This window comes from Dendropsophus ebraccatus, chromosome 14 (assembly GCF_027789765.1).
Source record: "Dendropsophus ebraccatus isolate aDenEbr1 chromosome 14, aDenEbr1.pat, whole genome shotgun sequence".
Classification (NCBI taxonomy): Eukaryota; Metazoa; Chordata; class Amphibia; order Anura; family Hylidae; genus Dendropsophus; species Dendropsophus ebraccatus.
The window spans coordinates 26,480,015-26,506,044 of NC_091467.1; the positions used below are offsets into that span (position 1 = coordinate 26,480,015).

The 26,030-nt window shown below is 44.1% G+C and overlaps 1 protein-coding gene across 5 annotated transcripts in view; it reads right to left on the reverse strand.

Moving 5' to 3' along the window:
- Positions 1-26,030, reverse strand: part of RAPGEFL1 (Rap guanine nucleotide exchange factor like 1) — a 45,334-nt gene that overhangs the window by 14,690 nt on the left and 4,614 nt on the right. For all 5 annotated transcript variants that reach the window (XM_069952284.1, XM_069952283.1, XM_069952282.1 and 2 more), the window contains exons 3-9: positions 18,968-19,046; positions 17,242-17,392; positions 15,780-15,877; positions 14,064-14,179; positions 12,124-12,291; positions 6,844-6,941; positions 6,032-6,154 (exon numbers count right to left, since the gene is read on the reverse strand). In XM_069952284.1, coding sequence (XP_069808385.1) covers positions 6,032-6,154; positions 6,844-6,941; positions 12,124-12,291; positions 14,064-14,179; positions 15,780-15,877; positions 17,242-17,392; positions 18,968-19,046 — 833 coding nt within the window. The remainder of the gene's footprint in view (positions 1-6,031; positions 6,155-6,843; positions 6,942-12,123; positions 12,292-14,063; positions 14,180-15,779; positions 15,878-17,241; positions 17,393-18,967; positions 19,047-26,030) is intronic.

Consider the following 26,030-nt stretch of genomic DNA (forward strand, 5'->3'; position numbering starts at 1 on the left):
TTTGACTTCGCACAACTCCTCGCTACAGTCGTACAATGAGGGGGATCAAGGGACATGGGACCCCTATTAATTATTCCTGGCCACCACACTTTATTATAGTGTACTATACTGCAGAAACATGTATATGTTTGGGACATTAAAGTGAAAGGACTTTTTTTTACAGGATGCCATTGTATACATGGGATTGACAGCATTAAATCAGCACTGGTTTAAAAATTACCTCCAAGTGATAGCCAAAGTGATACCTAACATATTTGTAAATCACTTCATTTACCAAAAATTACCCCTTACCCCAGACAACTCTTTCTAAAGTCTTGGCCACTTTCCTGTAATCTATTGTCCACTAGTTGTTGTTAGGAGAAATCTGTCTCTAGTAACAGCCTATTAAAGATGGAACACAAGAAGTCAGGGTGAGGCTTAGCATGTGCTTGTGCAGAAGACAGGGAGGTAGAGAGACTGTATCTGCAAGCTGTGTCCACCCCCCACCAGAGGATATACACTGTCCCTGGAAGGTAAATCAAAGCTTCCATCTTAGCTAAGAAGCATTGGCAGTTCAGTGCTTAGTGAAACTCCTTCCTTGTTATGCTGCTGTATGTACACCAAGCTCCCTCCTGTATCTGATCTCACCACCACTTTACTCTGCAGCCTAGCCTTCAACAGCTGTTCAATTCTTAGTGTAAGGCTGGGTTCACACTACGTTTTTGCAATTAGTTTTTTGCAAACACCGGATGAAAAACTGATGAAAAAAACTGTCCGTTTTGATCCATTTTTCCATTAACTTCCCCCCAAAAAATAGGATCAAAACTGTTCCGTTTTTTTAGCGTACACAAAAACATGGACGACCTAATTTTTGTGTCCGCTATAAAAATCTGTTTCGATCCGTTTTTTTAAATAATGGAAGTCAATTTTTCTATCTGTTTCTTTAGAAAACGGATTGCAAAAACGTAGTGTGAACCCAGCCTAACTTATTCCATGCTGTGCTGCTGCTTTTATTTATGCACTGAGCTTTGCAAACTTAGTGCATCAGTAACCCTCCTCTCTAAATGCCATCTACAGTACAGGGACAGATTAAATATACCCTGGCTCCCGGGCTGTTTGTTTTAATTCCTAATAGTCCTATGTTGGGCTAGGGCTTTAAATGGTCTCTGGCACTATCATTTGCAAAGCTGTCACCAAGTCTTATTGCCTACCTTTGGGCAGAACATATGGAATGGATACACAGAACACAATATGATGGGGATTGTAAAAGAGTCCAGCAATCAGAGCATTGTGCGGTTACGGCAAGTGTTGGCTTCTTCATGGGAAGATACATCAGAGTGCCAGATGACACCTACATCAATACCCCATCTTCCTTGAGGCCACATAGGTTCAATAACCACATGACCAGGCTTATAAACCAAACGCTGCATGCAGGCATGTCCTGTCTTTGCTCTTTTGCTGCATTTGCAAGATATGAAAACAGCGGACACCCCATCACAACTGCGCTGTGTGAACCCGCTGTGACGTGATCGGGGTCATTACACAATCACGCTGCACCGACGCCGAGAACAGACACATCACATGCAGGCTTATTACATGTCATACAAGTCTGCTCCTGTTCTCTTCATTCCTTCTCCATAATCCCGCCAACACTAATATACTAATATATACTATACTTTCCCAAACTACAGAATGGAATCCTCTAGCACTAAAGCAAGAATAACCATGGTGTGTGTGTGTGTGTGTATATATATATATATATATATATATATATATATATATATATATATATATAAAATAGCTCTGCTTATACAGTGATCAGACATAAGCAGGGTAGGGAGGGAGAATTTACTGCACCTAGGGGGCTGTGGATGACACTGGGTAGCAATCTTGCTCCAGTGCTGGCCTATTGTGCTGGGGTATTTGTGACATACTGTATGGCAGTATGCTGTGGCTGGTACTGTATGAAGGTACTCTGTGACTGGCACTGTATGGCAGTATGCTGTGGCTGGTACTGTATGAAGGTACTCTGTGACTGGCACTGTATGGCAGTATACTGTGGCTGATACTGTATGAAGGTACTCTGTGACTGGCACTGTATGGCAGTATGCTATGGTTGGCTCTGTTTGAGGGTACTCTCTGGCACTGTATGGCAGTATGCTGTGGCTGGCACTGTATGAGGGTACTCTGACTGGCACTGTATGAGGGTACTCTGTGACTGGCACTGTATGGCAGTATTCTGTGGCTGGCACTGTATGAGGCTGATCTGTGACTGGCACTGTATGGCAGTATACTGTGGCTGGCACTGTATGAAGGTACTCTGTGACTGGCACTGTATGAGGCTGATCTGTGACTGGCACTGTATGAGGGTGATCTGTGACTGGCACTGTATGGCAGTATACTGTGGCTGGTACTATATGGCGGTATGATGTGGCTGGCACTGTATGAGGGTGATCTGTGACTGGCACTGTGTGGCGGTATGCTGTGGCTGACATATTATCAGTGTACTCTGTGACTGACTATAACCAGTGTACACTGTGGCTGGCGCTGTATGAGGGTACTCTGTGACTGACTATAACCAGTGTAAACTGTGGCTGGCGCTGTATGAGGGTGATCTGTGACTGGCACTGTGTGGCGGTATGCTGTGGCTGGCGCTGTATCAGTGTACTCTGTGACTGACACTATAACCAGTGTACACTGTGGCTGGTACTATATAAATGTATTGTTATACACAGTGTATACGTATGTGGGTCACATCTACCTGTCGTCTACACCAGCAGACTGCCGTGACAATGTGCACTGTGGAAGATTTATAGATTTTCCTGTGTGTTTTGTCAGAAATGCTCTCCCTAGAATAACCCGGCATTGTGTACAGTTCAGCACAGGATTTGACAGGTAAAGATTCGGCTCCTGGGGCGATAGTAGACTTGCTTTGTCACGAGATTCTATCAACCACAAACCAGTTATTTCTTTTTACAACTGGCAGCCACTCCCCATTGACATAAATATGTTATTCCCTGGATCCCCACCTGCCTGGGGCCTGCTTTCTCCATAATCCACCAGGCCTGAGGTCCACCTGCCATGTCAACAGCTGCTCATAGGAGCCATTTTCTGTATGATTCTTGTTTGTTCCCCTTGTAAAAATGGGCAGAGAAGGGTTAAGTGCACCCCTTACACATCATGGCTTATAATTCTATCTACACTGGGATACTCATCTGCCGAGGGACACACATAAAAAGATACAAGAAACCAGTAGCATTAGTAATATCATGTATCCGCATTGTTGTACATGTTGTTTCTTGTCCAGCATTTGCATTAGTGACACTGCAGTGTTTGGTGTAAAACATTAGGTAATTCCTAAAGGGGTTATCCAATCTAAAAAAAACATGGCCGCTTTCTTCCAGTTTGGGTGTGGGTTTTTCAGCTCAGTTCCATTAAAGTGAATTGAGCTGAATTGTAATACCACACACAACCTGAGGACAGGGGTGGCGCTGTTTTTTGCAATAACTCCTTTAGAGCCCGTTCACACTACGGATTCGGCAAGGAGATTCCGCTCAGAACCCCCATCCGCAGACTCCACACCGAGTCCCTCCAGCTTTGTCTTTCAATGGTAGGGTTCACGAGCATCCGCTCTCCGTGACTTTCCGCTCAAAGAATTGACAGGTCAATTTGTTAAGTGGAGAGCGAAAGCGCTCGAGACCTCCCATTGATAAAACATAGCAGGAGGGATTTGGCAAGAAGTCTGCGGCTGGGGGTTCCGTGCAGAATCTCCACGCCAAATCCATAGTGTGAATGGGCCCTTAAAGGGGTAGTCCAGGGTTAGAAAAACATTGCTGCTTTCTTCCAGAGACAGCACCACTCTTGTCTCCATTTTGGGTGTGAGTCTAGCAACTGGAGACAAGAGTGGTGCTGTCTCTGGGAGAAAGTGGCCATGTGTTTTTTTTGTTTTTTTTTTAACACAGATAACCCCTTTAAAAATAGACTAGACATGCCAGCTATATGCCTTGTATCACAGTCACTTTTGTTTTTTGAAAATCTGGTTAATCTTTAGACTGTCTAGTCTAAGTTTACAAAAACACATTACCTTACACTAAAACTGTGTGCCAAAAACATGGCACTTTCCTTCCTTAAACAGCGCCACCCTTGTCTACTGGATCTGTGTGGTATTACAGTTCATCTATATTAACTTAAAGGGGTATTCCTATGTGAGAATGTTACCCCACAGAGACAGGGTAGGGGATAACATGCTGACTGGTGGGGCTCCAGGGAACGAGAAGATATCGAGGGAAGCACACTGTGTGTGGCCAGCATTTAATTCTCTCTCTATGGGGCTGTTGAACATTTCCAAGTTCAGTGCTTTAATAGCCCCTTAGAGAATGGGTAGAGCGCTGGCCGCAGATGCGTAGTGCTCATCATTCATTCCAGGGACAATTTAATCCTGCTCTCGTAAACAGTGAATGGCCCACCATCAGACCCCCCACTGATCAGCATGTTACTTACTGTTCTGTGGATAGGTGAAAACATGATCAGACAGGAATACCCACTAAAATGTGTACTCCAGCGAAAATAAAATTAAAATCAACTTGTACTAGACAGTTATACACATTTCTTATTAAGCCTATTTAAAAATCTCAAGCTTTCCAGTACTTATCAGCTGCTGTATGTCCTGCAAGAAGTTATGTATTATATCCAGTCTGACAGAGTGCTCTCTTCTGCCACCAGGAACTGTCCAGAGCAGTAGCAAATTCCTTAGAAAACCTCTCCTGCTCTGGACAGTTCCTGACATGGACAGAGGTGGCAGCAGAGAGACTGGAAAAAATTCACCACTTCCTGCAGGACAAAAATTTTAAATAGAAGTAAATTACAAATCTGTATAACCAGTTGATTTGAATTTTTTGAGTACCCCTGTAAATGCTGAGCTGCTATACAAGCTGTAATACCACCACAGTGCCCAAAAAATATGCAATACCCCAATAATACTCTTCGAGTAAAACAGAGTGAGCAAAAAATCTCTTTAAAAGGTAGAAAACCAGCAACAAGATTGCACCCCTGTAGTCAGGAACAGACCATTAAGAAGTTTGAGGGCCAAAACAGAACATAGGACAATAGTAAGATTGTCTCTAGGGGTTAAAATGTAGGGTCCTATTCCAGGGCCCGATCAACAATGTAAACGAGTGCCGATCTGCTAGATCGGCGCTCGTTTACTGGGCCTATTCCACGGCCCGATAATCGTTTAGCGAGGGCTGCAGGGACATTGTTACCGATGTCCTTGCAGCCCTTGTTTCATACCTTACCTATCCAGGCTGCAGGTCTTCTCCTTCTCCAGGTCCCGCACGCAGCAGCTTCTGAGCGGCCTGTCTGAGCTGACAGACCGCTCAGCCAATCACTGGCCGCGGCGGTCCCGGACAGTGATTGGCTGAGCGGTCTGTCAGCTCAGACAGGCCGCTCAGAAGCTGCAGCTGCGCGCAGGACCTGGGGAGAAGGAGCGCAGGAGAAGACCTGCAGCCTGGATAGGTAAAGTATGATATTTTTAAATCGTCGATCACCCGCCGCGCACCGCTACTCCACAGGTGGCGACCGATGATTTTAGGTTTGAACCTGAATGAACGATCAGCCGATAACACGATCATCGGCTGATCATTCTCTTTATTCCACGGAGCGATAATCGGTTATCACTCCGTGGAATAGGCCCCTTACTTGCCAGCATCTTTCAGACTCTAATGGGATGTTCCCCAACCCGTGTCTCTCCAACTGCTGAAAAACTACAACTCCTATCATGCTCTGAGAGCCGAACAGCTGGAAAGCGACAGGTAGGGGAACACTGCTGTAATGAATACGGCCATAGCATTGTTTGCTAAGCAGTAACTTGAGTATGTCTGGGCCAATGTTTAGTAACTGAAGATGCAGCCCATGGGTGACGAAGCAGATTCTAGAGGCTCAAAGATGAAACTCCCATTGGGTGGAAAGTGCAGGTAGGCATGAAAACTTCTCACCGGCAGAGAAAGGGAGACGACAGCAATGACTAGGAATTACATAATACATAATTGCTCACCTCATGAACACAGCTGAACAGCTCCCAGTGAAAAGCGCTAAGGTGATTGGCGAGATCTTCTGCTTCAATCCGATGGATATGAGAATCCTCCGGCGGCAACTGAACCTCTTCTGGCAGTGGAACCTACAGGACAAAGACATTTGGAAATGTTGTCAATATAACTACAGTTCTGCACAGCATCTTGGCATCTATTTTGTGGCACACGTCCTCAGAAACCAATCCTCCTTACTGGTAGAAGGATCCTCCTTACTGGTAGAAGGGTCCAATATAAGTAATTAGGAGAAAGCACTTGGATCTATGATCCTAATAGTTTGGATATTACATGTTAACAACATAACTACTGTTCTGCACAGCAAGCTCCTAACTTGGCATCAATTTTAGAAAGAATATGACTTCCTGCAGGACATACGGCAGCTGATAAGTAATGGAAGACTTGAGATTTTTTAATAGAAGTAAATTTTGGTGAACCATCCCTTTAAGATCATACACTAGAATGTGGTCTTCTATTTTCTTGTATCGCAACATAACTACTGGGTGTTCAGATGCCATCAAAGATCTGCAGCATTCAACGCGCTACATTGGTCCTGTAGATCTCCTCTGTAGGTCATCTATGCCTTTCTGTCACATGGAAGCAAATATTAAGCCTAAATAATCTAGTAAATCTCATTACATAACATGTTCTGCGACTTGTTAATAAGCTTAATTACCATAACCTATGCTGGTATACACCCAATCTTTATTACCAGCCAAATCTCCAGTACCAGGGCCGGTGCCAAGTGATGGAGGTTCTGGTCTGTGAAAATCATTCTTACCAAAGAGCGCAGCTCATCCCGATTGCACGCGAATAGGTGGCTGTTTATACCCAGAGTGGTGAAGATACATCCATCGTCCGGCTTCAGGAGAACCTTGTCTGAGGAGATAGAGGACAAGATGAAGAACCATGAACACCAGCCTAAAAGTTATACCAAATCCTGTTTCATGGGACCAAACGGGCATTGACAGTCCTCGAGCAGTGCTTCATAAAGAGGCATGGAGACTTATAGACCATGCATGTTTAGTTGGGAATTCTGGAAAACTGGATATTATAAAAAAAAAAGATTAGAAGCCTTAGAACATGACTGGGGTTTAGACCAAGCCAGAAAAATATGTAATCTTTCTCGCTTAGTTTTTTTTTTACAATAACAGACTGGCGCAGGGATGCCAGTGACGCAGTCTTTTTTTTGAACCGCACACGGCGCCAGTCTATTTCCGAGCACCGGACCGACCTGGAGTACTGGGGGCAGGGCCTATGGCCTCTAGTGTGACGAAACCCCCTCCCCTCAGTGACGCGGCTCCATTAGAATCAATTTAGCCGCGTCACTGAGGAGAGATCGTCACACTGGGGGCCCGCCCAGTTCTCCAGGGCGGTCCACTGCTCTGAAATAGACCGGCACTGTGCGATGGAACCAGGCGGCATTAGAAAAAAAAAAGGATCGTCCCACCAGCATCCCTGCACTGCCACTGGTCTGTTAGGGCCCGTTCACACTGAGCAAAGGGGGAAAGTGTTCCGCCCAGAATCCCCTCTTGTGGAATTCCGCACAGAATACTCGCGGAGTTCTCGCAGAATCAGCTAGGAAAGTGTTACCCCCGGAGTTAGCACTCGCGGAATTCTGCACGGAATTCTCGCATACTCCGCGTGCATTACGTGTGGACTGTATTTTGAATTCTTTTTTCCCCCAATTCCATGCGGAATCATACCATGCAGCATGAATTATTTGAAGCTCATTTACAATGTTATAGATCAGTGTTTTCAGATCTTCGCTACCACCGCGGGGACCAGTCTTAGGGGTCCCTTTTGAAAACACATATTTGGTCTTACGAGCATTTTATTCTATTGCAACCAATACGGAAAAACATCACAAACACAAGGCTCCTACAGAGATGTAAAAAACCTGCCGCATACTCCCACCTCGCCAATGCACAATACCCATTATTTTTATCTGTGTTTAATATAGAAAACAGGCCTGCCCATTGTAATTATACACCGGGGAGCCTTCCAGTCTTTTAGACTCCCTTATGAATACTTTTATAGCCTCACTGTTTCCTAGGCAGCAGCCAGAATACGGTCGGTCCTATGTAGAAGGTGCAGTGACAGGTGACTTGCTAGATCTCCAAGCTCCTCTGAAAACGGGGCACGTCCAGTCACATGGAGAGGAAGGGCTTCGAGAAGCTCTCCGGGGAAAGTAAAAAAGCCTTTATAGTGGTGCATAGGCTATTACTAGAGAATAATGTAGGGGTTCCTGCGTATGCCTAGTGCTTACCTGGTTTAGTTGATGCAGCATACATGGGTGCCATACTGATTTGTATTTCCCCACTGAAATGATTTTCTAATTTTGCCTACATTTCACATAAAAAACTTCCATAAGGAGAAGTTAATCTGATCGTTTACCACAACTGAGGTACTATTATATAAAGTATATTATAAAATATATAGGCTGTGTTCACACGTTTTTACCCAATGTTGTCAGTTTTTTCCAAATGCAGAAAAAAAAAATGCTCTGATAGGTGTTCTGATATGTGATGATGTCATCCTGTAGTTTATACAAAGTCAGCTGACCCAGGACAGGCCACTTCCTCTGACACATTAAACATTTTCTGTGGGTCAGGCTGGTGATCACATGGCTCAATTACAGCTGAAACACAGCTGTGCTTGACTGAAACAGATGGCGCTATGGGTATAGTGGAATTAAGCGGGCATTATATGATAAAAAAAAAGAGAGCTTCTTTAAATGTTTGGACATCATATCCACTGCATCTAATGGAAAACAGAAAAGAAAATGGCCGCCAAGATGCAATGATGAATACTGGAATTTCTATATTTCTGGAATATTGAAGGTGTCAAGGAGTTCTCCAGTAGGGAGACCATGGAATATATGCATTAATATTAAGATGGGAAAAACATGACCATTTTGTTCCAAAACAGTACTGCACCTGTCCTTTTGCCTTGTATAGTATTGCAGTCAATGTGGCTGGCCTGCAGTACCACACGCAACCTGATCACAGGTGTGGCATTGTTTCTAGAAGAATCAGCCTTATTTATCATCTACAGTCTCTTCAAAGAAAAACTGTAGCGTGTTTTAAAAACCTTTCCCACAACCTTTCTCCATTAGTTTTGGTGCCCAACATGCTAATAAATTGAAAACTAATGGAGGTCTTTGGGTCACACCCCTTAATAATTGAGCAGTAATGACTGACTCCCTATACAGTATATAGGGGGAGATAGTATAAACAGTGGTCACCACTGCTCTCTACAATCATTCTCCCCATTGCAAATTGGATGGTGGTGGCCACCCAGCTGACAGTGCATAGGCACAATAGGACCAATAGATAAATAGACATGAAGACGTTAAAGAGACAAAGAGAGAAAGGAGATATATTGGAGATAGATAGATAGATAGATAGATAGATAGATAGGAGATGGATAGATAGATAATAGATAGATAGATAGATAGATAGATAGATAGATAGATAGGAGACAGATAGATAGAAGATAGATAGATGGATAGATAAAAAATAAGAAGTAAGAAAGTCCTGCAGCACTCCTCAATGAAAAAGAGGGTGGGTGCCAAGCGGTCAGCACACGGGACCAATAGTGCGTAATGTATAAACAAGTAGAAAACCGCAGCACTCAGAATACGATCAGAAAAGCGTGAAGTTTATTCCACCCAAGTTTTGGGTGGAATAAACTTCACGCTTTTCTGATCGTATTCTGAGTGCTGCGGTTTTCTACTTGTTTAGATGGATAGATAGATAGATAGATAGATAGATAGATAGATAGATAGATAGATAGATAGAACACAAGGAGGCCGCACTTCCAAGAGGATGTAGTGGGTGCTGGAAGAACCAATCCCTTGGCCAGGAACCCCAAAAAATACAAAACAATGATCCACCGCACTCCAACTTCAAGGTGATTAAGGTGCAATTTATTCCATATTTTTGCACCTTATGAAATAAATTGCACCTTATTCACCTTGAAGTTGGAGTGCTGTGGATCGTCGTTTTTGTAGATAGACAGATAGGAGATAGATAGATAGATAGATAGATAGATAGATAGATAGATAGATAGATAGGAGATAGATAGATAGATAGATAGGAGATGGATAGATGGATAGATAGATAGATAGATAGATAGATAGATAGGAGATAGATAGATAGATAGATAGATAGATAGAAGATAGGTAGATAGATAGATAGATAGATAGATAGATAGATAGATAGATAGGAGATAGATAGATAGATAGATAGGAGATAGATAGATAGATAGATAGATAGATAGATAGATAGATAGATAGATAGATAGGAGATAGATAGATAGATCTCTGTATTTTTTTGCACCTTGCAATAAACCACTACTTTTTTCACTTATGCTGGAGTGCTTGGGACTTGCGTGTTGTATCTGGGGATTCCTCCTGCCAAGGGACTTACATCCTGCAGCACCCGCTACACCGATTAAGAAGTGCGGCTCCTATCTCTCCTCTACTCAGATAGATAGATAGATAGATAGATAGATAGATAGGAGATAGATATTTGGCCTGTATGCCCCTCAAATGCCGCCAGAAAAAGCCTCCATTGACAGAATTCTTCTAGAAATAATTATGAATGCACAGAGTCCAGCTGTAATAAAATAAAGCAGGAAAAATCTTCAAGTCTGAACATGCCCTGAGTGTGGAATTGCTATTTGAGAGCAGAATTTCAGCAGCGTCCACAGGTAAGGTTGTGACTGCTCTGCGTGTCAGCGTGACAGATGAAGGATGGGGATAGGCTATGGTTACCGGCTATGCGTACTGTAATTTTAGCGTGTAGGTGTTGGGATTACACGTGACCTGTCACTTGATAAGTACGGGTTATTCAGTGAATGCTGCAGTGGCCACCTGTCCCTTATACACAGAAGAGTTAACACACACACACCCCCACTCTTTATTTTACAAAAGATGAGCACAAAGACATACTCCGGCAGCCCCTTCAACCCTCTGCGACACATTGACGCTCACAAGCATTGACAGGTTTTCCCTCAGATGCGAGGTTCTAGCAGCAGTCCCTCCGCCTCCTCAGCAGGCGCACACACACGCATATACCCAGGCCGAGAACATGCATGATCACACTGTGACAACCCCTCCCTCCTATCACTCCACATACACACTCAATCACGTGCACTCATAGTGACAGGATCTCACTAGCAGCGACAGACTCCTACTCCAGAGAGGCTCCCAGCCCCCATTGTTATCCCTCTGCTACCTTACTCCTACTGATTTTTAGTTAACACATGAAATTGCGATTAGAAATACATATAAATCAGCCTCTGTATCAGCGATCCTTAAAGTGTGGCTCTCCGGCTGTTGCAAAACTACAACTCCCAGCATGCTGTCAGGGCATGCTGGGAGTTGTAGTTTTGCAACAGCCGGAGAGTCACACTTTAAAGATCACTGATGCAGAGGCTGATTTTACAATACACATTCTCCTTCCCCATACGTGTCACCATATGTGTTCCCTTACTCTCCAGATGTCACTAGAGAACATTGGCGGCTTTTCAGCCACAAACTGTACATGTCAATCCCAAATTACACATCTCTACATTAGAGCTCATTCCCATCACAACTGTGCCCTGTAGTTCATGTATAGGTCAGCAATCTGTCAAAATGGGATAGCGACGTATAGATGCATATACCGTCACAGATCCTATAGACTTTAACGGCCCGAATGTAGTTATTAAAGGAGAAGTCCAGCCAGACCCATTTTTAGCAAGTGCTGGGGAGGATAAAAGAAATAATGTGCGCTTACCTCCCCAGCTCCAGCGCAGCCTGCCGCTGGTCCCCTGGTCCACGGACGCTTCCTGGTCTGAGCAGAGTCCCGGTTGTAATGTGTAAGGTCTGCTCAGCCAGTCAGCCAGTGGCTGAGCGGACCTCACACATCATAACCCGGGGCCCAGTTCAGACCAGAAATCGTCCGTGTACCCAGGGACTGAAGCGGTGATATGTGGCCCCCAGCGCTGGAACGGGGGCCACTCATGATATGTGGCCCCTCAGCGCCGATCAACCCAAAAATACGCCACTCACCACCAGCGCTGGTAACGGCAACCAGGATAAGAGGGTCCTCTCTCTGTCCTTGTTCCTCAGAATACTGCAGTTTCTCTGAGACTGAGCTGAGGATGTCAGATACAGATGCAGAGAGGCGACTCCGAATGGTAACATAGGAATGGTCAGGCATGTAAACCCTGCAGAAGACTGTCGGATAAAAACAATATAAATTATTACAGAAGGGAACAAAGTCATAATATGGTGGTGCCAGTCATATCCAACTTCATTCACAAGATAACAGGGTTTACTATTTGGTTGACTATGAGCATTTTAAACTGAATAGTCAAGTGGGTGGGAACGTCATGAATCCTAGGCTTAGATGGTGTGAATATAAAACCTGGGGTATGGGAGTATAAGGGCTTTGGAGATTGTGGATATGTGGTTGAGGGTGGTGTGAATAAGGCTCAGGGAGGCCTGAATATGAGGCAGAGGGGGTATAAATATGAAGTTAAGGGGCAAAAAATCAGACTAATAGGTTGAGACTATGAGGCTGAGGGGGTGTAAATATGGAGTGTGACTTTATAGGTGAAAAGCATAAATCGATCTCACAGAGGGGTGTATATGAGGCTGAGGGGGCATGAACCAGGCTTACTGGGATGTGACTATGTGGCTGAGGGGGTGTGAACGCTAGTTTTGGTTGGGGGGGGTGATATGAGGCTGAGGGGGCATGAACCAGGCTAATTAGGGTGTAAGTATAAGGCTGAGCGGGTGGGTGATATGAGGCCGAGGGGGCATGAACCAGGCTGATGGAGGGGGGGGAGTTTGGGGTATAAATCAGGCTTGGGAAGGTGTAAATACGTGGCTGAGGGAATGTAAATGCTAGGCTGAGGGGGTGTAAATATGAGGCTGAGGGAGCATCTTGTCTGCATGAACCAGATCAGGTCTAGAGGGCCATCACCAGGTTGGTTTAAATAGTGATATCACAGTAAAGGGACAAAGTTATATCAAGTACCCTTCTGCCAGCACCTAAATACCCTAGCCAGGGCAGACTGGCATGCTGGCACCCCACCCTTACATCCAGCTACAGGGATTGAATGAGAGGATCAATCCCTGAGTGCTTTTTTAAGGTATGGTACCTTTAAAAATGTATGCACATGTCATATGCCATACAGGGACTATAGTCATCCTATAGTGGTAATGAAGATTAGTCTGTTCACATCAAGAAAAACACTACAACATGGCAGGACCCACCCTTATAGATGTACCCTCTCTATTCCTTTATATTACTCCCACCCTGAAAACCATTTATACTCTGGAATAGAGAAAGAACTGCACTTGTCACCACCCTAGCTATATACCCAATCCCTGCAAACCGCATCCGCACCCTTACATATGTCACCGCTGTCCAGACCTGCAACGTCTATGAATACTAAGCAGCTTTGTGCAGATGTACAAGTAATGTCGGCTTTGGGTCATAAATGACCATTGCAGTAGAGTCTGGCTATCTGCCATAAGGTGATGAAGCCAATGTATAGGACATAGAATTAATAGGCCAATAAAAGCAGTCATCTCTTCCTTCCCCGAGATGACGTAAAGTGTAATAAAATGGCCGGTTTTATAGGAAGAAGCTTGGAATAATAGACTGCATAGGCTTAGGGTTTGTTCCAAGAAGCAGAAATCCAGTCGCACACAGGCAGATATAGATATTCAGCTATGGTTGGCAGATCCCTCTGATCTGTTCGACAATGTACAGAGGTCTCTAGACAATACAAGGATCCAACAGGTTGCATCCTTACTCTCAGACCCCATGTTTTCCCCAGAGATGTCTGCCAGCTGCTTATCCTCCCCCCTTCTGAAATAACATATGCGTCCGCCCGAGCAAGACATCCATATGAATGGAGAGGCACGGGTTGACAGCAGCCATTAGAGGTCTATGGACAGTGTTATAGAGATTGTTTCGGCTAAAATAGGAAACTTACTCTCATCAGATCCCCTGAACGCCACCCGGGGCTGCAAGCAGGAGTCAATCCGGCGGAAATGTCTGAAAAGAGGCTTGACTTGTTTAGAGCATGGAGCGGCCCTGCCATCTGTGAGCCTGAATGCAGAACAGAAAAAATTGTGGCATGAGAAATATGGGAATATAAGAGGTTAAAGAACGCAAAAATAATAAACGGAAGAAGGGCTAATAGTGTTACCTATATCACATCTATATGATTATATGTGCAAACAGCAATCACCCCGAAAGAAGAAGTCTTCAAGATCAGGGACAGTATAAGAACGCTCTAGATCACAGGTGTCAAACCTGCGGCCCTTCAACTGTTGCAAAACTACAATTGCCTTCATGCCTGGACAGCCAAAGCTTTGGCAAGATGGGAATTGTAGTTTTGCAACAGCTGGAGAGCCGCAGCTTTAACACCAAGGTTCTAGATCTAGATGAGGGCTCTGTTATTTTAGCCTTACTTGTATACTACTCCTTTAATGGCAGCCCTAAGGCTATAAGTTCACATGGGTTAGATTACCATTTAGGTAAATAGGGACATTACACAACAAATCTTTTTTTCTCCTGCGTGGAACTTGTATCTAATGTCATTTGGTCCTTGAAAAACCAAATACATATAGAGAAAATACACTGAAAATGAATGAAGAGTAAGGCTGCATTCACACGTCCCGTAAAATTGTCCGTGGTTGCGGACAATTTTAGGGACCTTTGAAGTGAACGAAGCCATGCACATGATCCGTGCCGCGATTCGCACCACAAAAAAAATAGTCATAGACATAACCCGCCATGGATTGCGTCCCTCGTCCCTGCTCGCGCAAATCTCTGCCCATGCCATAAACTCCATTCTTTTGATGGGCGAATTCCGCCTTCCACCCAAACAATTCCGTAGTGTGAACCCATCTGAAGGCCTGGTTCACACGCTGTGTCACAAACTGGCCGGTGTCAGTGAAGATCATCGGATGTACTTCATTTGTGCTGAATCCGTGTGCGGCTCCGTCCCAATTCACCATAGCACACAATGGAGAGTGCGGCGGGAGTCTCATTTCCATTGTGTGCACTGTCAGTGTTGTGAGGCCACTATTCACTGAATAGCAGCTGCAAAAAACTGACATGTCAGTTTTTCATGTTCGCGCGGCTGTTAGGGATCCCAGCCGGGGCATATACTATGTGTATACACTCCGGCCAGGATTCCATTGACTGCAGTGCAGCATAAATTTTCTATTAATCACGGCCGTTGTTGCAGTTTTTTTCTTAAAGTGACAATAATGCTTTAAGAATAAAATCCAGTTAACTAATGCTGTCATGTATGATAGAACCAATGCTGCCTATGGAGGATATCAGCCATGACATACTATTAGGATCTGTTCACACTAAGGAAACTTTACAGAAGGAAAGCCAAACATAAAAGCATAAATACCTGCACTAAATGCTGAGGATGGTGTGTAGCAGCGTATATACTACATGTATACCTACAGTTGATGCTATAATCTATGAGTGAACCAGCCCTGAACATGACTAGAGATCTACCATAGAACGGCGGTAACAATGACTGTTTAGTCAGATATCGTGCCTATAGCGGGCAATGGAAGCGAGAAGTCAGTAAATGGGTTCATGTATTAACAATGAGGAGCCATAAATTCCTGAGACATTATGCTAGCACGGATTATACAAGGGGAATAAGAGTGATTTATCTTACCTGAGTTCGGCTGTCTCCACCAGTCGATGCAGCCTGATGACATTCCCCTCCAGCTGAGGAAAATTCGGAGCATCCCGCATCACCAGGACATAGAAATCCTGCAAGAATCAAAGCATTGTTATCCAGGAAAACAATGAGATTCTTCTAGAAATTCTAAGTCTCCCTGACCCGTAATCCAGAGCGCTGTGACCTGTAGTCCCCTGTGTGTAGATGTATGTATTTATCAGGTGCATTTGACCATGAGACCTCAATTACACAAATGATTGACCCTTTAACCCAGTTCTGTCAAACCGATGTCTTGTCAGTCGCCTACACCCGCTGAATTCCATACAGACCCCATTGTTCGGAGCCGTGTCCCGATTACAGAAGGCAGCCGGATTTTACAGACTGGCTCCTCATTATGATATGTGAAGGTTTTGTTCGAGACGTGGGATGAAAATTGGCAATTTGGCGAAATGTTTCTATAAATACCCGCATAGTAATGTAATGTATCGCTCGGCGAGTTTTCACATAGTGTCAAGCAGGGACAACAACTATATGTGATTCAATAATGGTGTAAAGAGAGTGTGGGTCCATCATGTGCTATAAGGGCAGTATCGTTGACCTGTACAACATGAATTCTTATTACTGTGTGAATAAGGACTAATTAAATATGCACTGTCACTTTAAAAAATATTGAAAAGTCAAAAGTTTGGTTCAGTCTCTGGGTGTTTAGATATAGCAGGGAGAAGCACTTGGTTAAGCGCTTCACTCTACGGCTCGCCGCCTTTTCCATCTCACAGCAGAAGACAGTCTACATTGAAAGTCTACTGCAATGTCAGGAAGAAGAGGGAGCCAAGGATTGAAAGTCCTATCACAGACCGATATGGAGACATGCAAGGATGTGAGACATCAGTGAGATCGGTGCTCGATTGCAGTTCCTTTACAAGGCGTGATAGCTTGCACGGCTGGGCCGTTCCAACTATTGATGTATCATATGTACGGCCATTAAAGGGGTTGTTCACCCCAAAAAATGTTCTTTCAAATCAACAGGTGCCAGAGATTTGTCATTTACTTCTATAAAAAAATCTCCAGTCTTCCAGTACTTATCAGCTGCTGTGTGTCCTGCAGGAAGTGGTGTATTCTCTGCAGTCTGACACACTGCTCTCTGCTGCCATCTCTGTCCATGTCAGGAACTGTCCAGAGCAGGAGAGGTTTTCTATGGGGATTTGCTACTACTCTGGACAGTTCCTGACATGGACAGCAAGTGGCAGCAGAGAGCGCCATGTGAGACTGGAAAGAATACACCACTTCCTGCAGGATATACAGCAGCTGATAAGTACTGGAAGACTGGAGATTTTTAAATAGAAGTAAATTACAAATCTATATAACTTTCTGAAACCAGATGATTGGAAAGAAAAAGATATATAGATAGACAGATCGATTGATCTGCCACATGTAAACTAATAGCAGCGTGTCTCACCTTGATGAGCTGAAAGGTCTTCTCCTCTTCCTGTAGAGAGTCCTTGTATGTGTCCAGCAGATGAAGGAGAGCACAGAGCACAGCTTGCTTCTTCTGTACGGCATCGCTTCCTTCCCATGTCGGTGAGGTATGCTGACTACAGCCGCAGAAAGTGTCCATATTAAGGAAAATGCTGCCAGACATAACCTGACTGCCTGTAATGCCTTGTTGGGCAGATCAGCTACATTCCTGTATATTATAGCGTTGCCCAGTGTTCTGCAGCTCCATTATGGTGAGTTGGAGATCCTATCTCTACCTGCTCAGCCACTGTATTGGCAGCTTAGTTTTCATACTCTTATATTATCTCTCTTGTCCTTTGGGTACGGGGTTTCTCAGCTCAGTCCCATTGAAGTGAATGGAGCTAAATTGTAATACCACACACAACCTGAAGACAAGGGTGGTGCTGTGCTTTTTCTAATGGTGGATAACACCTATAACGTGCATTCACACATTGCGGTAATTGCATGTGGCCGAAACCATGCCCCCCCAACAGCTGCGTCATGTTGCCGATCAATCCCAACAACATTTGGTTATTGATGACAGCTTCAGCCGCTCAAAAAGGGAATGCGGCCTACGGAGTCCTTACACACTGGATAAATGATGGCTGGACAGACCAACCATCTAATGTATAAGAGGGTGTCCAGGCTCTTCCCCAACAGAAGATGTTGGGAAAAAGAAAGGTCGAAAGTTGGACTTCAATATGTCTAAAGGTCCCCATACACTTCATACTTTTGTTGGTTAGGCTGTCAATATAAGGTGTATGGGGCTCTCCTGACCGACTACTAACATATAATAGGGGTCGGGCGTGATGGAAAATCACTGCCTGACCCCTTTGTTCTGGGAGAAATAAGCCGCAGCCAGAGCTTTCTGGCTGAGGCTTAACCCTCCCCTTCCTATACAGAACACAGGAACACTCGGCTGTGCCAAATGTCCCTGTGTATAGGGATTGTTAGTCCATTAGTTATTAAAGGTGCATGGCAATCCTTGTTCTTAACGGAGATAAACCACCATCAGAGGTCTTATATCTCCCTTACTCTATGTGCAGTTCTCCACGCCAACCACAAGTTTAGATGCTGCACATTAGATATATACATGTATAAAACTAGTATGTGTCTTCTTTCTGCTCTAAAATCGCTTCATTTCATCCATGGACAGTGTCACCTAGTTGGGGCTTCACTGCAGTTGGGTCTAGGGGGTGGGGCCCAACTGCTGTGAAGCCCCGCCTACTTGACACTGTTAAGCGATAAAATGAAGTAAGAGTAAAGGGGGAGACAGTGTCACTTTAACTTCCCTAAAGCCCAATTCAGTTATCTATATTTTACAGGTGATTTTCGTTTTTTCTCCTAAAGGTACGTTCACACGCTGTGGATTTGGCACGGACATGTTGTTGGTTTACCTAAATAACTTCAACAGGGAAGTCAAAATCTGCAGGAAATCTAGTTTGTGAACATACCCCTATAGCAATGTAAGGACAAGATGGACATCATATTTCATTTGCTTTAACTGGGAAATAACCATCCTGTCCTGAATATATATATATATAAACATATAGAGGGAGAGGAGCACTTGCCCATAGCAATTGGTCAGATTTCAAAGCGTGAATACGATTGGTTGCTAAGGGCAACTGCGCGGCTTCACAAGGTGTGATACATCTCTCCATATAACAGTCCACCGAATGGAAGGATATTACTGCTGTAACTGGACCAGGAGCTCCTCTGTGGGTATAAATAAGGTGTGGGTCAGTATGAAGTCGTCCAGCGCTAATTCTGATGGAAGAGAAAAGAAGAAACACGTTAGCAACGAGCAATTCTCAGGTCTCACGACACATACCTCACGACACATACCTCACGACACATACCTCACGACACATACCTCACGACACATACCTCACAACACATACTTGTCCTAGACGTCTTTCCACTACTGGGGAACTACCACTCCCATTTGGATATTGCAAAATCGGAAAGGTCTCCCCTATCCAAAGGATGTGCTGATTGATGGGGGTCCAAGAGGCGGGACCCCCAATGATCATGATAAAATTGTCCCCTGAACACATGAGCACAACAAGTGACCGTCCCACTATTTAGTCCTGACCGGGAACCCCATCTCTGGTTATAGGGAACGCCAAGGCTTTAGACAAACACTGCCCTATTCTATTACATTGTCTGATCATAAAGCAGAAATATGTACGTGAAGTGTGTGCCCTGGCATGTTATAGTCTGTAAAATCCACCACACCCAATAAAAACATGCACAGAAATGTGCTATACAGTATGTCATTATAATACTATAGCATGCACACAAACATCAGCAGATGGATATTATGTATAATGCTACATTCCATAACAGCAAAGCATTGTGTGATCCTGTCCGGATCATTTACAGTCAGATCACTGTACATTATATAGCTCCAGCATTGTATGATCCTGTCCTGATAATTTACAGTCAGGAGATCACTGTACATTATATAGATCCAGCATTGTATGATCTTGTCCTGATAATCTAGTCAGGAGATCACTGTACATTATATAGATACCAGCACTGTGTGATCCTGATAATCTACAGTCAGATCACTGTACATTATATAATCTCAGCACTGTGTGATCCTGTCCTGATAATCTATAATAGATCACTGCACCTTTTATAGATCCCAGCACTGTGTGATCCTGTCCTGATTATCTACAGTCAGGAGATCACTGTCCATTATATAGATCCCAGCACTGTGTGATCCTTTCCTGATCATCTACAGTCAGGAGATCACTGTACATTATATAGATCCCAGCACTGTGTGATCCTGTCCTGATAATCTACAGTCAGGAGATCACTGTACATTATATAGATCCCAGCACTGTGTGATCCTTTCCTGATCATCTACAGTCAGGAGATCACTGTACATTATATAGATCCCAGTACTGTGTGATCCTGTCCTGATAATCTACAGTCAGAAGATCACTGTACATTAAATAGATTCCAGCACTGTGCGATCCGGCTAATCTACAGTCACGAGATCACTGTACATTATATAGATTCCAGCACTGTGTGATTCTGTCTTGATAATCTAGTCAGGATATCACTGCACATTATATAGACCCAGTGCTGTGTGATCCTAATAATCTATAATAGATCCCTGTACATTTTATAGATCCCAGCACTGTATGATCCAGATAATCTATAATAGATCCCTGTACATTATATAGATCCCAGCTCTGTGTGATCCTGTTCTGATAATCTACAGTCAGGAGATCACAGTACATTATATAATCCCAGCTCTGTGTGATCCTGTCCTGATAATCTATAATAGATCCCTGTACATTATATAGATCCCAGCTCTGCGTGATCCTGTCTTGATAATCTATAATAGATCCCTGTACATTATACAGAGCCCAGCACTGTGTGATGCTAATAATCTATAATGGATCCCTGTACATTATATAGAGCCCAGCACTGTGTGATGCTAATAATCTATAATGGATCCCTGTACATTATATAGAGCCCAGCACTGTGTGATGCTAATAATCTATAATGGATCCCTGTACATTATATAGAGCCCAGCACTGTGTGATGCTAATAATCTATAATGGATCCCTGTACATTATACAGAGCCCAGCACTGTGTGATGCTAATAATCTATAATGGATCCCTGTACATTATACAGAGCCCAGCACTATGTGATCCTGTCCTGATAATCTATAATGGATCCCTGTACATTATACAGAGCCCAGCACTGTGTGATGCTAATAATCTATAATGGATCCCTGTACATTATACAGAGCCCAGCACTATGTGATCCTGTCCTGATGATCTATAATGGATCCCTGTACATTATACAGAGCCCAGCACTGTGTGATGCTAATAATTATATAGAGCCCAGCACTGTGTAATCCTGTCCTGATCATCTACAGTCAGAAATCCTTGAAATCGATCCTGTGGACCCCTGTTAGGAGAAAAATACGACGCCGCCACCATAAAACGGATATATGGATATATTGACTAGAAAAGGTTAAATCTCTTCCTCCCATGTGTTCCTGGGAGAGCGCACACAGTGACAGTCCTTACTGCCCACGCAGCTCCTTAGTAAGAGAGTAGGACAGGCCCCCAGTACTCTGCCTCAGATTCTGCGCCACTAAAGGCCTTAATAATAGCACAGCAATGCAAGCGGCAACACGAAAACAGGGGCAAACCATGTCATTTAACCTTTACACTAAATGCCGACTCTATTCTAGTAAACAAGCCAGTCTAAATATGCCAATTCTAGAAGTTATTCATGCAGGTCTTAATGGAGGGGGTATGAAGCCCATATTGCGGCACATGCTGACATGCCTCGGTATAGCAGAGTTCAGTTTACGTAGGAATAGTCTGGTGGATCTGCTGATTGAAGTGATGGGGGTGGGAATGAGGGGGGAGGGGACGTTCATGGGAACTTCAAGTCTTATTTCAACCTGCTGTGCAATCTGTTCTGAGAAACGCTCTATATATACGGCACATAGAGATGTCAGGCGCTACGCTATAAATTATTCCCAAGTAGACGAACATTGATATCTTTACATTATTGGAACTTTGATCGTACAAATAGCGTTAAGTGGAGCGGATACAGTGATCACTAATGCACCTGAGCTTTAAGGGTATAAACACAAACACTGTATACGCAGCGTGTTTACTGTTGCGATACGCAGCAAATACGCAACATATACGCAGCAGATTAGATCGAAATAACTGAACACAGCATCAAATCTGCACCATCAAATCTGCTGCAGATCTGCTGCGTATTTGCTGCGTATACGGTGTGTGTGTTTGTACCCTAAGGGGCAGTTCACACACTGCAGATCTACAGCTGATTTTATATACATTGATTTACTTTGGTGCAGCAACACTGCACATTTTCTGCATCAGAAATGCAGCAAATCCTAGGGGTAGATTCACACGCTGCAGATTGATTGCAGAAAATCCGGAACATAAATTCTATAGTAATTCTGCATTAAAAAAAAAAAAAAAAATCAGTGTATTAAAAATCAGCTGCAGATCAGCTGCAGCAGGAAATCTGCATCATGTAAACATACCCTAAAGGGTTCCTACCCACAAAGGCCATTGATCTCCTTTCAGTCTGTAGACTAGGTACAAAAAACAGGCTGATAAACACATTAAAAAAGGGGAAAAAGGGGGGGGGTTGTAAAGGTTATGTTTTAAGCCTGTTTTTTTAGTAATTAAATGGGTATTTTATAGTTCAATAAACATGTCAAAAACTGCAGTTTTTTTTCTTTTAGAGATTAATAAATGGCCCCCAGCAGCTTTCTTCCCTCTCCCTATTCACAACACACGCACGCACAGCCAAGCTGAGTGTGCATATGTATGTAGGTATCAGGGAAGCGCGACGTCCTGCTCAGCCAATCAGTGGCTGCGGTGGGACAGCGCACTGATTGGTTGAGTGGGACGCCAAGACGCCAGGAGCCACAGAACATGTCAGAGCGTGGACCAGGTAATGTATGACAATTCCACAGCGAGTATGTAATCCTATTGAAACTAACAGGAGGAGAATTGCAGCGGATTTTGCTGCGAACTCGCAGCGCAAAATCTGCTGCAATTCTGTTACATGGGAAGGCACCGTAAATGTTCGCGCTGGTGTACTGACACAGCTGCATGGCTGTGTCAGTACACTAGTGCAAACTTTCAAAAAATATCAGAGCTCCCGACATCATAATTAACCATGATGCAGGGAGCTCAGAGATCCAGTCTATTCTACGGACAGATTGTGGAGATTGTGTAAATGCCCCCTTAGACTATGTTCCACTACCATCAGAGCCTCCGTCAGAGGGAAATATAGTGGCACATGCAGCGGACAGGTAATACGATGGAAATCAGTCATCCCTATTATATACTAATGGAGTCTGTCCAGTGCCGTTGTGTCACTGGTTCAGCACTGCCACCATGGTGTATAACACAGCTTTTACAGCCCAACCACAACGTCCATGCGAACGCATGGAAGCATGGACATCGATGGCAACGAAGGGGAACTCCAGCAAATCAAAGCGTGATTCTAAGATTCCAGTTTTATTTTGGCAGCGGTAGACTAACTGCAAATTATTTCAGGCCCAAGGCTACAACTGGCAATGGGTGTGAAATGGTGGAAAAACCTAAGCTCATACAAACTGTACGAAAAAAGTACAGAAGCTCAGGAGCCACAGGAATACCCATCTGAACAGGAACCAATTCCAGTACTAAAACTGGGGAATTCCTAGTTATGTAATGTCCCAAATGTATTTGTTTCGGTTTACCATTGACTCACAGAGCCAATTCAGGTGGCATCGGGGGGGCGACCCCTGACGAATGGTAGTCTTGGCGGGGGTAGTAAGACTGTGGGTGTAGTAGTCCATAGAATTTTGTCTGGAATTTTCCTCGAATGTTTCTACAACCAAAAACATTATATAACCAGAAATTTCTCCCTTGCACCCGGCTGTGTGGTGGTCACACTGAGAACTGTAAAGAGTTACACAACCCACGGCTTACATAGGCCGACATCAATCCTATCATTTCTTACTTATCCAGGTCTGGTTACCAGGCTTAGCATCTGTGTTTTAATTAGGCCTAAAAATACCGCTCTTAGCCCTCCATGTAAACCAGAAGTCCTGATAGCAGCCTGCTGGCCTGTCACCATGTCACCTATAGATCATAGAGCAATCTATAGCAATAGCGGATAAGGTTTTCCGAAAGTAGCTGTGCTTTTTCTAATCCTGGATAACCCCTTTAAATGTGTTATCCCTTATCCGCAGAAATGAGGATGAGTAGCTGATCAGTGGGGGTCTCACCACTTACACAGCAGCTCTGTGTTCTGGGTCATATAGGAGAGTCGCAATATAATAAATGGCATAAGGATGGGGTTTATCATCATAAGACAATGACTTATCTTCATTCCTCCATATGAATAACCTGTCTATCCCTCATGCTTTAAACTGCAGCTCTGCTTTCCTACATTGGCCGATCACACTGTGCTCATTTCCAGTACAGAAAGAATACTCTAATTATAAACTACAAGTAACTAAACCTCCAGAAATAAAAGTATTATGTAACTGCCCCAACATATACTTAGGAAGATAGGCCTCAATGAGGGAGGGATCCTTGACGTCTGCTTTTAGCCACACACTAGCCGTTTAGAATGGTAACTTTTAGTATGGTCATGCTTTTAAGGCTATGTTCACATTGGTGTGTTATGGCTTCCATTTATACTGTTGTCCAAAAGATCTGAGAAATAACCATTGGCCCCTATTGTCTTTAATGGGGGTCTGTCAGGTTTGGGCCCTATTACACGGGACGATTATCATGCGAAAAATCGTTAAATCGTTCGAATTTAAACGATAATCGTTCTGTGTAATTGCAGGCAACGATCGAAAAATCTTTCGTATGTCGTTGATGAATTATTTAGATCTGAACCTAAAATTATCGTTAATCGTTCGCTGTAATTCCACGTTCGTTCACTCAAGTTCCACGTTTTTAGCACATTGTTCATTGTTTTTCTGGGATCAGAAGGAATAAACGATCATAGTAACGATCGCAATAACGATCATAGTAACGATCGTAACTAACGATTATCGTTCTGTGTAATATGGTGAAGAATTTCAGGTTAACGATAAATAATCTCGTTTGCGATCGTTTATTGTTAGCCGTTAATCGTTAAAAATCGCTCAGTGTAAGGCCCCGTTCCCACTGAGGAAAGGTAGCGGAATTCCGCGACGGAATTGTTCCGCCGCGGAATGCCGTTAGCCTCCCGCTCATAATGGGAGTCTATGGGAGGTGAGCGCTCCTGCTCTGTACGCGCTGAAGAATGAACATGTTCATTCTTCAGCGCGGACAGGGCAGGAGCGCGCGCCTGCCATAGACTCCCATTATGAGCGGGAGGCTAACGGCATTCCGCGGCGGACAATTCCGTCGCGGAATTCCGCTACCTTTCCTCAGTGGGAACGGGGCCTAATAGGACCCTTTCTGTCACTTTTGATGCCAAGAATACTGCAGGATGGATAACACAAGTGTGAACTAAGCCTATAATCAGCCATATATAGTCCTCCTTTTTGGGAGGAATTTATTATTTGCCTCTTTATTTTATTTTTTCACGCTACTTTTTGCGTTTCCCTTAAGACCCAATTACGCGGGCCGATACAAAGGAGCACCCACCTGTCAGATCAGCGCTCGCTTGCTCCTCGTTTCTTGCTCGCTGACGGCTCTATTACACACACAGACGGCAAGCAGGTAAGAGTGGGGGGGGGGAGCGGAGAGCTGCGGGAGGGGCTCCCCGGACGATCTTTAGATTGTCTGGGGAGCCCATAGAAGATATCAGCGGTCTGCTGCCACTGCACCTGTTGCGCGGAGCGATGGCCAGCAGACCGTCATTATCGTTGAAAAATTTTTCAACATGTAGGCTGATCGTTACCTTTTAACAGGATCTATTACACCAAACGATTATCGGCTGTAACAAAATACACTAAAAACCAATATTACAGTAAATTCTTGATATATATTTATATATCTGAAGACGGGCATACATTCGACTTATCTAGTCCAATGGACTTGACGCAATATAATGGCTGTGCCTTTGAGTCCTGGAAAAAACAGCATGTGATTAGAAATGGACTGAATACGGCGATCAGGCGTGCGGGCGGTGCGGGGGTTTAAGGGGGCCGGGGCTGTAAGCTGTGGGCGGCCGGCGGCGGCACAGGGATTAAAGGGGCCGGGTCCAATGCAGGCAGCGGATCAGCAGCGTGTATA